This window comes from Centruroides vittatus, unplaced genomic scaffold, assembly GCF_030686945.1.
Source record: "Centruroides vittatus isolate TY-2023 unplaced genomic scaffold, ASM3068694v2 contig_2647, whole genome shotgun sequence".
In the NCBI taxonomy this organism is placed as follows: Eukaryota; Metazoa; Arthropoda; class Arachnida; order Scorpiones; family Buthidae; genus Centruroides; species Centruroides vittatus.
In genome coordinates this window covers 17,795-33,630 of record NW_027121686.1, presented here as the reverse complement: position 1 = coordinate 33,630, position 15,836 = coordinate 17,795, and the positions used below count along the sequence as shown (strand labels likewise).

Here is a 15,836-nt window from a genome sequence, read left to right as displayed (position 1 = left end):
CTTCAATCTTCTGTGAACGCTTTCCGTTAAGGTTTCGATATCGATTCGATGAACTTTATTATCGAGTTCGTCCGATATCCTTCTCACCTCCTTATCCAGATTTTCTTTCTAAATCCAATTCAAATATTAAACCTCTGTTCTAAACATCAATAAACGAATATTTCGCATCTCACAATGTAGTCGACGTCCTCCTCCAGCCTTTTCAATTTACACCAATGTTCTCCCGTCACTTTCTCGTATTCCGTCCTGTCCACCTTCACTTCTACCACTTTATTCTCCGCTTTCTATAGTTAAATAACGTAAAAAATTAATAAAAATCGTAATTTCGTATAAAAATTTTGCCGGGAATGGAAATTACTCGCGATAGGGCGGCTTCTACTTCGGATTTATTCACTTTACTGGCTTTTAAGATGGCGATGGCCCGGTCCAGGTCCTAAAAATGCAAGAAATTCTCCAGTTAGAGCTACGTACAGTACTTATAAGTCGGTGGTAGGCGGGCCGACTAACGTTTAAGGCGCCGAGCTGTCGACAGTGATCTCTAACTGTCTAATTCTTTTCTGCATGTCGTAGAAATCCTCTTTATCCTACAAAATGGACATAAAATTAAGTCCGAGCAGAAACGAATCTTTTGCCGGAGCATTCCCCCCTTCGCACCTGGGGAGCGAATCCTTTTTCGTTAGCTTCGACCAATATATCGAGGATTTCCTTTTGTTTAGCGCCGTCTTCTTCCAATCTTTGAAATTTTTCCGTTACGATTTTGCCGTTTTCGATAATATTTCTGACGTTTATTCTCAGATTGGTCACCTGTTCCGACATTCTGGCGTCTTCCTCGGTTTCCGTTTCGAATTCTCTTTGAAATTTCTCTTTGACGGGTCGCATTTCGTCCACGAAGTTCCGAAACTGAAACGACGGATGTTTCGTTTTTAGCGTTGGGTCAAAGTTACGACTTACGTCGTCCAAACAATAGATTCTTACCATTTCTCTTAAGGCGGGAAAGTCCACTTCCTCTGAAACGAAAGTCGTTTGTAAAATGTAACCGGTCGGCCGAACTTACAAGCCGATAGAAGGGCCAGTAGGCCTCCCGAGCTCGATTTTTTGCCGGCGCTCGGACCCCCCTCCCCCGACCGAATCCGAGGCGGGTATGACTCGGGTGGGTGGGGGCAGAGCGGATAGCGAGAATAGAGGAAAGAGAGGTTACCTGGACTTTTATGGCGGTAGAGGCCGGTGTTATCCTGTCGACGGAAAAATTTTAAGAAGTATTAAAAGAAATGGTTAATATACGCAATTATTTTAATGGCGGAGTCGTTTACTTCTAAGAAGCCGGTTTTTTCCTTTAACGTTTCGGTCTCTGCCAGCAATCGATTGACCTAGAGGTGAACAACGGAGTCAGACAAACTTCCCGGAAGAAAGAAAATAACAACCGTGTTTTTATTACATACTCTTTCTTCCACTCCGGCCGAAACTTGGTGGAGTTCTTTAATTTCTAAATCCAGCTGGGCCAACTTCCCGTCCACTTCCTTCTTAAAGTCCACAAATTCTTCTCCGGTCACCGCCGATTTCAGTTTGGCTTCCGTTTCGTTCTGTTCCGGTTTATTTTTAAACTTATCGTATATTAATCGTCACGCGTCGGATCGATATTCCAGACCTGTGTTATTTATACCATTTTATAAGGTATAAAATGAACAAGGCACTGGGAGCTCGAGACCCGAATCCCTTGGCCGACGGATTTAGCTACGGCCATTCTATCGATAGAAATTTCGAAAGACGAAACTCGATAGCCTAATTCGCCGTTTAAATTTTCTAAGTTTCAAGCGCGTAAAGTCTTTACGACCAAGCAGTTAAGCGGGGCGTTATTAGAGGGAGAACTTACCGCGAATTCCGATAGGCGACGGACCATCTTGCTCAGGCCGCGAGTAACGCCGTCCTGTAAAAAACGTCGTAACTTTAAATATTTTGTGTGGACCAGCGGAGAAAAGAATTAAACAGCGGCCGACCCGCGTCATCTTTTCCTTTTCCAAGTCTCTCCTTTGAGCGTCGACAATTCGGGCGTGGACACCCAGGACGTTTATCACCTGCCGAAAGTACATTCGTATTAGAAACACGCCACCCCCCGTCGGGTGATTAGTTTCCCGCAATTTTGTCCGCCACTTTTTTAGCTCGGGCCTAAATTTACGGAAGGTCTCACCTTACGCAAACCGTCCTGGACGGCCTCTAGGCGCCGGGAGAGGTAGGCGGTTTTCCACATTTCCATCGCTCTCCGTTTAATTCCCGTACAACCGGATTCGGATCCGGCGGAAACCGAAGATTCCTTTTCCCGCTGCCGGCGATGGCTCTCTCTAACGGAGGAGTCGTCCGTCCCCCACTCTCCGCTCCCGTCCGAACTTTCTTTCCCGGTGGTGGCGCTCTCAGCCCCTTCCGGGACGGACTGGCTTCATCCCACCCGGCCGGACCCGGGTGCTTTTCCTGCCCTCTCTCCCATTCGTCCTCTTCCTCCCGGTCCGAGAAAGAAGACCGAGAACGGTGGCATTCTGCGGTGGTTTCCGCCTCCGATCTTCTTTCCCCCCTTTTCTCTTCTTCCCGTCGGCAGTTTTCCGCCTTCTTCTCCTCCCCTTCCGTAGGTTTTCTGGTATACGCCCGTCGGCGGTATTTCCGCTTTCTTTTCTCTTGGGTTTTCTGTCCGACGTCTTCGGCCGGTAGTTCGGCTTCCACCTCCTGTGTAAAGAAAAATTAAGGAAGATCGGCGGGTGTTTAGATGGGCGCCCGTCCGGCTGCTTTACGGCGGACAGAAAGGAAACGGCGCCTTACCCCCAGGTCCAGTTCCTCGATTATAACTTTCAACACCGTTCGCAACATTTTGAAATTGACCGCGCCCTCATCGGGCGGGTTCAGCGCCGCCTCCATCAACCGGTTCAAGGTAAATCTCTCCGTCTCCATATCGATTTGGCCTGCCTCTAACGGTAAAATTTTCGAATTTCCACAAATGTCTTCCAGTTAACTCGGTAACGTCCGTAAAAATAACAAGTCCTTTTCCACACAGTTCCAAAACTTGGCCTCGGTCTTCTTGTTAACTTCTTTGTTAAATGACGTAGACAATAAATTTTACTCGACAATGGCGTTTTAATATTATGTTTTCGACAATGGAAACGTCCATGCAATTAACAAAGAATAGCCCAAACGCGCCAGAAACACGCCAATAAATTCTGACGTCCGGGAGACCTAGGCGGAGGGAAGGAGGTTCACGCTCCTCTGGCCACCTTCCGCTTTCAGTGCCCGCACAGTAAAACGGCGCCCCTTTCGCGGGGAGTGGGCCAACTGGCGCTTGGTGGCCGCCGGCTGCCGAAATTTCGGAACCGCTCTCCACAAGGTGGATCTCGAAGATCAAATTGCTGGGCGCCGAGTGGGCCCAGCCGCAGCCTTCCGGGCACGGTCCAATCGGGTGGCTACAAAAAATGGCGGGCAACGAAAAACGACTCGTATAATTCTTTTAATGACAGCCACGTGGCCCTCCCGTCAAATTTGTCCACCCGTTATCGTGCTTAATCGGCGAAAGAGCTTTATTGGGCAGTGAGAATTTATGTAAATACCAACGTCGTTTGTCCATCGTGTCCTTCCTTAATCTCGACAACGGAGTTAAATCCGAGAACAGACCTGGAAAGCTTAGAGGTCCCGAGTAACCATATATGAAATTCCGATACAAACCGGAATTCGCGTTATTTCCGTTCTAAACATTTTTCTCCGAAAGGAGCTAGAAAGATGACCGGCACGACTCCATTGCTAACGAAAATGTACGATGTATTATACGCTGCCAAGACACCGCGGTAGTTTTTTTCTTTAACTCTTTCCGCCCTGTGGGCACTAAGAGGGCCTCTTTTAGAAGGCCTATTATGGGTTCGGTAAATATGCGAAGGCCTATTATGGGTCGGGCCCCGTCCTCACCACGGGTGGTGAGGGACGGGGCCCGACATATCTGAACGGACCACTCCCGAAAAATTCGACCCGTACCACAGAGCGGTAGGCGGCCACCTTGACCACTCGGCCATCCGGCCGTCGACACCGCGGTACTAATTTGAGGTGGAGAGCGTATATTTTAAATTAAATTAATTAAAAATATGATTAAAAATTGCAGCCCGGCATTGTGACCGTGTCACAATAAATAATTCCTCGTTTTCCGTTAAAAATGTATGGAAATCTGTGATATGGACGTACGACGGTTTCACTTTCCCGAGTGGATTTACGAATGAGTAGACGTTCGATTCGAGTACCTTACGGTTTTTAATTACGCCTTACCTATATTTTAAACATGGTCTAATTTTGAAAATTACATCTGTAACTCGTGGAACTCGTTGGGGACAATCTTGGAACTGACGAAACGCCAGGTTGAGGTAAACTGGACCACCGCGCTCGTCGTTAAAGAAATTCTTATAACTATACGGCATCTTGCCCATCGAGAAATTTAGGAGTAAATAACCGGCAATCGATTTACTGAACTGATAAAATTTAATTTACTAAATTAATGCAAAGAAAAATAAATTACTATTGCAGCGATAAACTGTTTTAAAAATTATAAAGTAAAAATTACATTGAAAATGAATTAATATTGTGGAGAACGTGTATTAATTGTGCTAAAACATCTGTTCTTTCATATTCTTCTACGCTAGTTCTTAACACTGGCGCGTTAAAGCTTCGTGGGTCCTGGGAAAAGTTGAATTAGGGACCCCGCGTATAATTTTTATTTCAGACGTTTTTACTGCCGGAAAATATTTAAGGGAATATTAAAGATTGGTTTGGGGTTTCTCGTTAATGGGGGCTCTGGGCAATTGCCCTTTTTGTCCATAGGATAACGTGTCACAGGTTTTCAATAGCACTTCGTTGGATTGTCTGTGCTTCGTATCAGACTCAAGTTTCTTCCTTTGATTTTCAAGAATCTGTTCACAATCATTTATCTTCCGTTTTCTACAATTGATAGGTGACAAATGAGGAAAATCTGAAAGTGAACGATAAAAAAAATGTAAGTATGAAAATTTGCAAATATAAAAATAAGATTATAATGTTATTAATGCCTTGTGCTTTGTCTTTACAGTAAAACCTCGTTATTTCGATATGGGATGATTCGAAGTCAAATCTAGTCCCCGGCCCAGAGATTGCATATACAGTCAAACCTGTTTTTATGCGCTCTTTTTATGTGCGATTTTTATTTGTGCGAGTTTTTTAATGCGAATTTTTAATTTGTGCGGTATAGTTGGCGACTAGTCTCGTGCGATTCGTCATGTCTCACGTTGACTTATTATAGCTAAATAAACTTATTATAGCATAAACGCACTTATTATAGTAATATTATTGCATGAATATGCGAAAAATGAAATAATTTACTTTTTAAGTCAACAAAACACCACCTGGACAAAAATATGTAAAACAGACGATAGACCAGGCGATGCAGTCAAGTGCTGACATCTGTTGTCAATAAATTCTATTTCGTACGGTTTTGAGTTATTTTCTATGTGAGACTTTTTTTATGCGGTCCCTGTTGACCGCATAAAAAAAATATTTTTTAATTGTGTTGCGAAAACTATTATTTACAGCCATTCGTGAAGTTTCGTGATATTTTTTTTATGCGTTTTTTTAATGCGGTCCCTATCCCCCGCATAAAAACAGGTTTGACTGTATTTTAGTTCTGATATTTCCAAATATGCGTAAAATGAAATTCGAAGTCGTGATTTGGTACCGTGACCCGCAAAAATTTCGTTTTGTTAAGTTCGATATACAATTAAACAGAATTCTCACACGTGTCAGGTATGTTTATGTAACCGTATGCTTAAGAATGTGGGAGAGATTTCCCGCCTAGAGAGGGAGAAATTGTGCGCTTTCCTTTGATGTGTCGGGTCAGTGCTGACCAGTGTAGCTGTGTGGCTGGTAAAGAACCAGTGTTGTGCTTATTAATTGTCGGGTACCAGAGTTTCGCCCAATTTTGAAGAAAATAAATTTCGAATATTTTTTGTTGTTTTTTAAAGAATTTGCATACTGTGTTTAGAACGTTTAAAACATTTTACACGTTTAATTCGAAATCTTAAATTATATTACGTGTTTATGAGAAAGTTTCCGAGCCCAAATGGCAATTTTGGTTTTACCAGTTATACACAGTTCCTTTACTGGGCGTCCCTTCGAGGTTGTTCGGACATTGTACAGGTGTCAACGAAAAAAAATTTTTTTGTAAGGAAGAAATCCGGCGTTTAATTGTTTTGCACATTTTTCTCAAAAATCTATCGTTTCGATAATTCCAAAGTCCATTAAATACACTTGCGTATTGACGATAGAAGTGTACTTATAGCTTTCGCCGTTAATACCAGTAATCTTCGTGTTCTCGCTAATTTCGTAACTTGGAACTCGAGACGGTGATTTCTTTATAGAACTAGCCATTGGCTTCTAGACGAAGTTCGCGGTAATTTTTTTGAAGCACTCGAGCTTCTTTCGTCCGTTATTTTTTGGTCTTTTTTTTAAATGTAATTTGCCTAGGTTTTCGTTGTTTTCATTAAGTACGCGCCGACTGACGGTTTCGTCGAAATACTTTAAATCACTAAGTAATAACTCGTAATATTAAGGCATTTTTAAACCAAACGGGCAAATTATATAAGATAAAGTAGTAATTTTACTCATGAATTGTGAATTACAAAAATCTTCCATTCGAAAAAGTTCGGATAATTCGAAGTCGTGTTTTTATTTTGGTCCTTCAGTTTCTAAATAAGGAGGTTTGACTGTACTATATTTTAAAACACTTGAAGTTAAAGCTGAAACTGCAGTAACTGCGGTTTTACCCATAAAATCATGAAGGTTCAAAATAAGGTAATAATATTCTTGTCCTATTCGTAGAATTGTTGTCAAGTGCTGTTACTTTCCCAGCTATGTATACATAACTAGGGAAAGTATTCGAATCGTGTCAAATTTGACCCTCCAAGCTTTTTTTTTTGCAATTCTGCACGTTTCGATGCTTGAATCTCCAAAAAAAACAGCAACAAAATTCCGTGGATGTGTGTATGTTGGCATCTATTTCGCTTAATATCTCAGGATAGGGTAAAGATTAAGATATTAAATTTTGGTGGTAAAAGATCGAAAGGGTGGGGTGATAGAGGAGGGTTGTGTATCTCGAGAGGAGTAAGATTTATTGTTAACGAAAAAGTCTTCATTTACATTCTTTATAAAACTCATCTCTAACCCTCAAAATTAAGTTTATAGTAATTAAAAATTTAAAAAAAATCTACAACAAAATCTGATAACAGATGGCGCCACACACAACTTTATTTTTGCTTAATATAAAAGTTTTTTTTAATGGACTCATAAAAACATCTAGTAATGAGAGTTGCGTAATAAGTGGACATATGTTGGCAGAAAAAAGCTACCGGGTCGGGAAAGTTCAAACTTTAAACTTCAGCCGTTCTGTTTTTCGGTGAGCTGCAGGCCAAACTTCCCAGTCAATAGGTCAAAGTTAACGACAGTTTCCCATACAGCCACAGGTGATATTCGAAATATTTAACAAAGGGTTCGCTAACAGAAAATTTCTCCTTAACAATTTTTTTTCGCTCAAATGGTGCATTACCAAATGGTTATGACTCGCACACGTCTAACGACTAACTGGCTACCCCCCCGGAACTGGCTCATGCTCCGAGCAGTTTTCTCGGAAACTATGAACGGTCTAAGGCTCTAGTTTCGTAGTGTTACAGAGTATAATACGTATATTTTAATATATTTTTTAAAAGGAACAAAACCCCTGAGAAATGTTGTGTGTTTAACAAGGTTCGGAAAACTTTGAAAATTTTAACAACGGGTTCGGCCATCCCGCTGAATATCACCACTGCATACAGCTAATTTTGTTTTACGGCTTACAAATGAATTTTATTCAAAACGTAAAATGAGAAGAGCTGTTTTATGCAATTAAAAATTGTATGCCAAAAAGTTAAAATTAAAAGTTTTATGCAATTAAAACTTTTCGTAACTATTTTTCTAAACGGCGTATCAAAAGCGTCGGTCGCAGAGCGCCGACCGAATTGTATGTCATCGTCTTATGTCTTGACGTGACAATACAATTATTAAACAGAAACAATCGATATCCAAACAAAAAGATCCGAAATGTAAAAAAGTGCACCACGTAAAAATAAGAAAAATTTTGAATGTCATCGAAATAGTCATAGGCCTAAAGCCAGATGCACACATGCGGCGCGGCAAAGAAAAGCGGTGTCGCAAACGCATCTTCGCGGCGCGACCACAAAGCGGCAATCCGCTTAAATTTCGCCGTATGTGTTCAGTATTCAAGATGGCGAACGATACCGCCACTGCCGATATCCACGTGTTTACAAATTTTGTTTTGTACGGCTTGCTTTATTTAGCTATAAGATTTTGTAGAAGATTTTAGATTAGAGATATTTTCTTGGATCGAGAAAGAACCGGTGTACAAAATACGCTTATTCCTCGATTGAAATCTCTCGATAAAAAATACTATTTCGAGTAAGATTCGGTTGTTTTGTTCTTTGAATGAAATTATATATGATTATTTGTGTAGAATTTGTGTTAAATTTATTATCCTTTCCTCTTTATTCTGATACTTTTTTTTTTTTTTTAACTCTTTCCGCCCTGTGGGCACTAAGAGGGCCTCTTTTAGAAGGCCCATTATGGGTTCGGCCAGGCCCACAATGGGGCGACCGGGTGGTGAGGGACGGGGCCCGACATATCCGAACGGACCACCCCCCGAAAAATTCCTGGGGATTATTCGACCCGTTCGGATCCGATCCCGGGTCCCCCAGAGCGGTAGGCTGCCACCTTGACCGCTCGGCCATCCGGCCGTCTTTATTCTGATACTTATAACGGTTACCTCGGTTAATTGCGACGAACTTTCCGCCATTAAAACACCACGTGATTGTATTTTCTCACGTGACTACTAGACGAACTGTTATTGGCTGATAGAAACGCGTCTTGGCGACGGTCGCAAAAGATAGAATTCAACCAACTTTTGCGGCACGAGAAAAGCGGCACAAAATCGACTTCTGCGGCGAGAAAAAAGTGACGTCATTCTGCCGCTTTTCCTAGCCGCGCCGCATGTGTGCATCCTCCTTAACGCGCCGTGTTCGTGGCGGTAGTTTTCACGCGGCGTCCGCCTGAAAGGGCGATCGTCGGTTCAGTCAACCTTTCCGTTCTATTAGCTTGCCAGTTTTCCTAGCTTCGCTAGGTAATCAGTCTACAGTTATTCATCACAAATTAAGTAGGAGTACAATGTACAGTAGAGAGTCGTTAATCGGAACACTGGTAATCGGAATCGCCGGTAATCGGCACGATTTTCAGTCGGACTGTGTCGTGCTGAATCGAACGTTTTTGATACTAACTTTACTTCTAAAGTATAATTTTCATGTTTTTATATTCTTTCAATATATTTATTTTGTTTGTACAAAATGCAGAAATAATTTTTTAACGATACGATAGCCTCGATTATTATTATAAAAATTTTTCGTTAGGCTTAAAATCGACGAAAATTCAACACAAAGCGACACGCAACGGAGAAAAATTTGAACATCGGACAGGTTAATGTATTTTTTCGTACATAATCCGTAATTGGAACAAATGACTAATCGGAACAACCCCAGTCCCCAATTGATTCCGATTTTCGACTCTCTACTGTATTGAAATATCTACAGTTTGCCAGTTTTAAAATGAGTAAATTACTTATTGCTCTACCGATTTTATGTACAGTCGAGTGCAAAATGGTTTTCACCTGCGTGACGTCACGTCACGTAACGTAAGTGACGTATTTTGACCTGTCAATCATTTCTACTTGTGCTCTCATTGGTTTAAAATGGACTGCGCCGTTGTATGATTTATTGGGGGGTGATAGGAATGATTCAAGAGGGATTATGTTGAGCACTACGCTTAAAAATCGTAATCACAGCTTTTTTAATATAATCGCGTTTCTTTTTTAAATAAAAATCTGTTATTACTGCTACCAGAAAATACGATTATATCGTTTATTTATATAATTTTTTTCCCTTCTAACGTTTTTTACGTTTATATTATCGTAATTTGTTCCAAAAAATGCAAAACAAACATATCTAGTTTAACTTCCGTTTAAATTATTTAAGGTTTCACTGGAGAGAAGCGGATTTCACTGCTTGGCACCGATGTCAGGCAGTGAAACCCACTTCTCTCCAATTACAAAGGAATCGGAGAGAAGTGGGGTTGGAAGTCAAGGTGACAATAGTAAATGTTTATTATGTTTACAGAAGGGTGGAAATCACAATTATTTTTAACGTAAACAAACCGATAAGTGCTTTATTACAGTGTCAATTATCTCAAGTTTCAACGATTGACATCTGCTTCTTTGAAACTGGAGAAGTAGTAGTTGGGTGTCAAGGTCACAGTAATAACTGTTTATTCCTTTCACTGAAAAAATTCATTTCATCCACCTCATTGTTATATCAACAACGTTTTATTATCCCGATTTCCGACAACTTTGATTCTGTCATCTGCTATTTCTTTTTCTCGGTGTCGCCTTTCATTCTTCCAATATTTAACAAAACACTTATTCGTTTAAATAAAGTCAATGAATATGAAAATTAGCTAGAGCTGAAAAACTGTCAGCTTACAGCAAGTTTATGTGCTACGTTTTGTTTGTTTGTTTTAAAAAAAGACAGAAATTACATCTGAATAATGACCTTTAATAATTCAAGTTAAACAACACTGAGACTCCGGAAATTTCAGGGACTTTCTATACTTACCTCCGAATTTCTTCTGTCAAATAGATTACTCCTATTACTAGTTCTGCAGAGTTTCGAAAGCCTTGATATGGCCTTGTATAGAAAACTAGAAGTAATAAAATGAGAACAAAATGACGCGATTCATTTGAAGAGTCACTCAACTCAATAGACTACTATTTAGAAATTTATTAAAACGTAAAACGGAGAAAACACAAATTTGAAAAACAACAAAAAAAGAAAACGTATCATTTCAAATCATCCACGAATTTTAATCACTATAAAGTGAAAACTAGGTTCAGACGAGATCAAAGTCTGAAGTGCATTAACTGAGTCAATGTAAATCACGCAGCAACGATGATTTTTCTGATCACATACTTTAAGGCTAGGTAGCTAGCTTGCAGCTCTGCAGTGATGATGAACGAATTCGGTGCTATTTGTTTTTCCAGGATGAAATCGTAGCAGACAAAGGCTAAGCCAACGTAGTTATCCGATTTAGAGCCATCAGTGTAAATGGTAATTAAATTCCTGTGACTGTTCAATTTCTGCAAAGTGCTGTCTACACGTAATCTGGAGTGCATTCTTCAGGAAAGTGCTTTAAGCTAAGATCTACTTTTATCACAGGAGTGATAAATGGTGATGTATGATGGTATGCCAGAGAGGAGTGTCAGAATCGAGTCCACTGCCCTTCGTTTTGTATGACTAGCTGCATGCGCTCTGGCATGCTAGCGACTAGACTCGCACACAGCCCATCTCCCCGGAGTTTCTCCCACTTTTCATGAACAATTTTCCATAATTCGTCCGGGGAAGACGCTTTTATGGGTTCATCTGTAATTTTAGCCCATACATGTTCTATGGGATTCAAATCTGCACCCCTCCCTGGCCACTTCATCACCGAGATCTGTTCTTCTTCACTGAGCCATTGTTGTGTGACCTTTGCCATGTGGATCGGTGATCTGTCATGAACAAAGGGCACAACAACATCATTCCCAAACATTGCTTGTAAGGATGGCATTAGCCCATTTTGTAAAATATCGATATATTTATTTGCATTTAAATGGCCATCAATACGAATAAGTTCGCCAGGTCCTGCGGCATTCATCCATCCCCACACGCCTGCAAACAAAAAAAAATATGTATTAAATATTGATGATAATTAAGGAAAAATCAAGCTCAAACGCAAAAGTATGCACAAGATAATCACCAACAGGTTAATAAAAATATAACATACGATTTATCCAGGAACAAATGATCAATTAAAAATGACCATTATATTAGTTTAATATAACTAATCAAATATTTTTAGCTTTATACGACATTGAATGGGGAGTTTCTTACTTAGCATACTGTTACGCTCTACATTACCAAACTAAAAATATATATTCAGGCAAATATTCTTAAATATAGCCTTAAACTTTGTAAATTATTATTTTATTTTTATTATTTATTATTAAACTTTTGTAAATAATTTACTGCTTAAAACAATATCTTAAAATCTGAAAAGCATGTGTTTACTTATAAACAGCTTGTCCCAGATACTTTATAAAAGATAGTTACTTGCACACTTATTACTTAATAAATAATTAAAAGCAAAATTATTTTCGATATTTCTCTATGTTAAGCAAAATATAGGCTTTTGGTATTATAGAAATGAATTAATGACAATTCATTACAAATATAATAATCGTATTTTCTCTTTCGATTTTTCATTCACATTTGGGTAATTCTCATATTTTGTAATTTATAGGGAGGTAATTTATAGCAATATTAATATCGCTATAAATATATATATAGAATTTGTGAGTATGTGTATGATTGTGGGTTTGAGTGAATTCATTTTATGTCTGTATGTCATTAAATCAAGTGTGAATCAAGGATACTGCATTTCTGTTGTCATTTCTCTATAATTCCAAATTTATAGGGCTGAGAATCTCATCGAGCAATTCCAATATCCACAGTTTAATATTCCAAGAAACTAATTTTACTTCATAGAATTTCTGTCACCTTCGGATGTTGGAATTGCTAGACTTCACTCTAAACCCTTCATTCGGATTATAGAAAAAGAGAAAACAATTTTAAATCAAGATTTACACATAAAAATATTTTTTCCAGTTGTATTTTGTAATTTCGTTTCGGCTTTTCCTCTTCCTTTTCATAGGCTAATCTTACGATAGTTAAAAAGCTGAGAGGAAATACTATAGTACGCAGTTTTTAATACTATTTTGAATATGCTAATATTTTTTAATGTTTATCTATTTAGTATGTTAAATACAGGTTTTATGTTCTAGTTACAGTGACAATTAGGCTATAAATAGAGAAAATGAAATGTAAAAACTCACCTATGGAAAATCGCCCGCTCTTGTCTACCGGGTGAACATATATGTTATTATGTCGTTGGCCCTTCGGTCTACGGACCCAAATTTTTCCATTACTCCTACTTTGGAAAATTTTTTCGTCCGAAAAACAAACGCTTTCCCACTCGGAGTTCGTCCAATTTTCATGTTGGCGGGCGAACTCCAAGCGGTCTGCGATGTTTTGGGCTGACAAACGTTGTTTTTCGGCCGCTCGTCTGCCAAACAGACCGAATTGTCTGAGTCTGGAAATAAAATACATATATTAATATTACTCGTTTCTTACATTTCTGTATAAACAAGAACATTGTTGATAAAATTTTCTGTATACAAGATCATTAAACTCACACAAAATGATACATTGAAAACATACGGTGTAATTCTACATACCTTCTTTTTACCGTGTCCACTGATACGGGCAAGTCTTGCTCAATTAAATGCTGACGGGCCGTTTTAAATGGATTTTCATTTGCGTTGTTTTTTAATGTCTCGTCCTCCTCTTCTGTAGTGAGGCGGGGACGACCCGATGATTTTTTTGCCGAAACGCTGCCGGTTTCCCGGTTGCGTTTAGAAATATTGATAACCGTACGCGAGGTAACCTTAAACATTTCGGCTATCTCGCGCACGGTTTTGCCCTCCTCCCTGTGCCGAATGATTAATTTCCGGATCTCTTCCGAAGTTGGTCCAGGCATATCGCAATTCAATAATCGTCTGGCTTTCTTTTGTTTCTCTTTTTCTCCGTTGAATGTCGCCTTTTATTTTGCTTATAACTATAAAAATCTTCGATTTCTGACAACTATTTTGATTTTATCGTCTGTTCTTTGTTTCTCTTTTTCTCCGTTCAATGTCGCCTTTCATTCGTCCAACATTGGCCGCCACTTCCGTTCATTATACAAAGTTCTCTTCTCTTGTATTATTCTGTTATCAAACTTATCACATTAACACGAATGACAGGTCGCTTCACTGCCAGGCTATCGAAACTTCACGTTATTATATGAACATATTTCAGTTGATGTTCCTTTTATTACATTATTTCTAATTTCGAATTTTTTTTCTTTTACGGAGTTTATCATTGAACATTATTACAGTTATTACTACTACTACTACTTTTTAAAATATATTTGCATTGTTGGCTCATTGTTTGTTTTACTATTTTTGTATTTTCCGATTAGCTCTGATAAACTAAACTATATTCATCAATCGTTTATATAAGATGTAAACTTGTAGCTGCTTTAAGGTCTGGGATTAAAGTCATTGCCTTATTTTTGAAATTGATAATAATTCTACAGAAAATTATATTGTTTAGATATTAAGGGAATAAATCACAAACTGCTTTTTAAAAATTTCTATCGACTTTAATTTTTCAACTGTTAAGAATTCGCAGTCAGACGAAATCCCATATGTTTTCATATCTCCATTTAAGTTGTGTTATTAAAATATCCATCACTTATTTCATTTCTACTGCAGATAAATACTTATCATTATAAATTAAACAAACAAAACGTAACATAAACTTTCAGTAAGCTGACAGTATATATAATGCATTCCTTAGTTACTTTCTGAATAATGTCAAGAACTGCCGTAAATTCATTTAAGTGATCATGCAATTTTTGTGAAATAATAAAGTATTGGCTAAGAATGAAATAGAGGTCTACGAAAGTTTAATGCATTTTGACAATTTTTAATTCTTCGTAAGTCAAGTGAATCCTTTACCCTTGCCTGAGACGCGTTTGGTCTTTCGGACCCCGTGTTTTTAATATAAAATTATAAATTTTACCTATCGCGTAAAGGAACTACAATTTTACCGTTAAATTATGAGCTTTGCTTTTTTTTAATAGTATAAATTACTTGTGTATTAGCAAAATTACGGTTTTTAATGTTTATTTTTATGTAATTTAATCCAAAAAACGCAAAAAATAATCATGTCAAGTTTGAACTGGCTGTAAATTATTTCAAGTTTCACAAATTGTCATCGAGTTTATTTGTAAATGGAGAACGATGACTCTTTCAGAAAGATTTGTTAATAGACTTCGCGTTACTTCCTATTACTGGAGTCAATAAACGTTAATTGTTTTATGACTCTATTAACAAATTTTTCTCTGGGTTGTAAATCGACTAATTGACAGTTTTTACACATAAGAAGGTTATCTTCAAGACTTAACAGATAGTTTTGTTAGATCTTTATACATTAATTTTATTTTTTAATTTTTTATGTGATATAGTGGCGTATTAGGCTTAACTCGATCACCTAATATCAAAAATTAACCATTAGCACTTCCGATATATAGTGTCCCCCGAAGGAAAACTTTATAGTAAACATTCAATATTACTCCATTTGCTGCGCTCAGTGTAGAACGAAAATATTTAGTATTTTATAATGCGTGATATAGAAAATTGACCTACACCCACGCCTAAAGTTATACAATAATAAGGCGGAACAGATCAAAAACTCGACAATTTATCCACGACATTGTCACTCCAACGGCAGAACTTCTGAATAATAGCTGTCGGTATCTCTCTACAACAATGAGTGAAATTACTGTCAACGATCGACAAATGAGCGAGTAAACCAGCAAGAGTGCAAAAACGCCCATGTCAATTCCATATGAATTGTGTGATCCACAAAATCGATCATAGAGTCTAACTAATATTCTCATTACGACTTTTCATTGCGAGAATTCGTATTTTCATAATTTATTTTTTTTTATTTTTTGATTTTAGCTCCCGCGATTTGAACATACCTGCCAAGACACAAAGA

The 15,836-nt window shown here is 38.4% G+C and overlaps 1 protein-coding gene across 1 annotated transcript; it reads right to left on the bottom strand.

Moving 5' to 3' along the window:
- Positions 1-224: 224 nt before the first annotated feature.
- LOC136971624 (paramyosin-like) lies at positions 225-2,382 on the bottom strand. Its single transcript, XM_067266102.1, has 11 exons — positions 2,186-2,382; positions 1,995-2,072; positions 1,871-1,924; positions 1,440-1,580; positions 1,311-1,367; positions 1,199-1,232; positions 976-1,007; positions 655-900; positions 508-584; positions 359-433; positions 225-284 (listed from the first exon to the last, which is right to left on the bottom strand). The coding sequence occupies exons 1-9, from the start codon at positions 2,249-2,251 to the stop codon at positions 510-512; spliced, it is 783 nt and encodes a 260-aa protein (XP_067122203.1). The 5' UTR covers positions 2,252-2,382; the 3' UTR covers positions 225-284; positions 359-433; positions 508-509.
- Between the last annotated feature and the right edge of the window lie 13,454 nt (positions 2,383-15,836).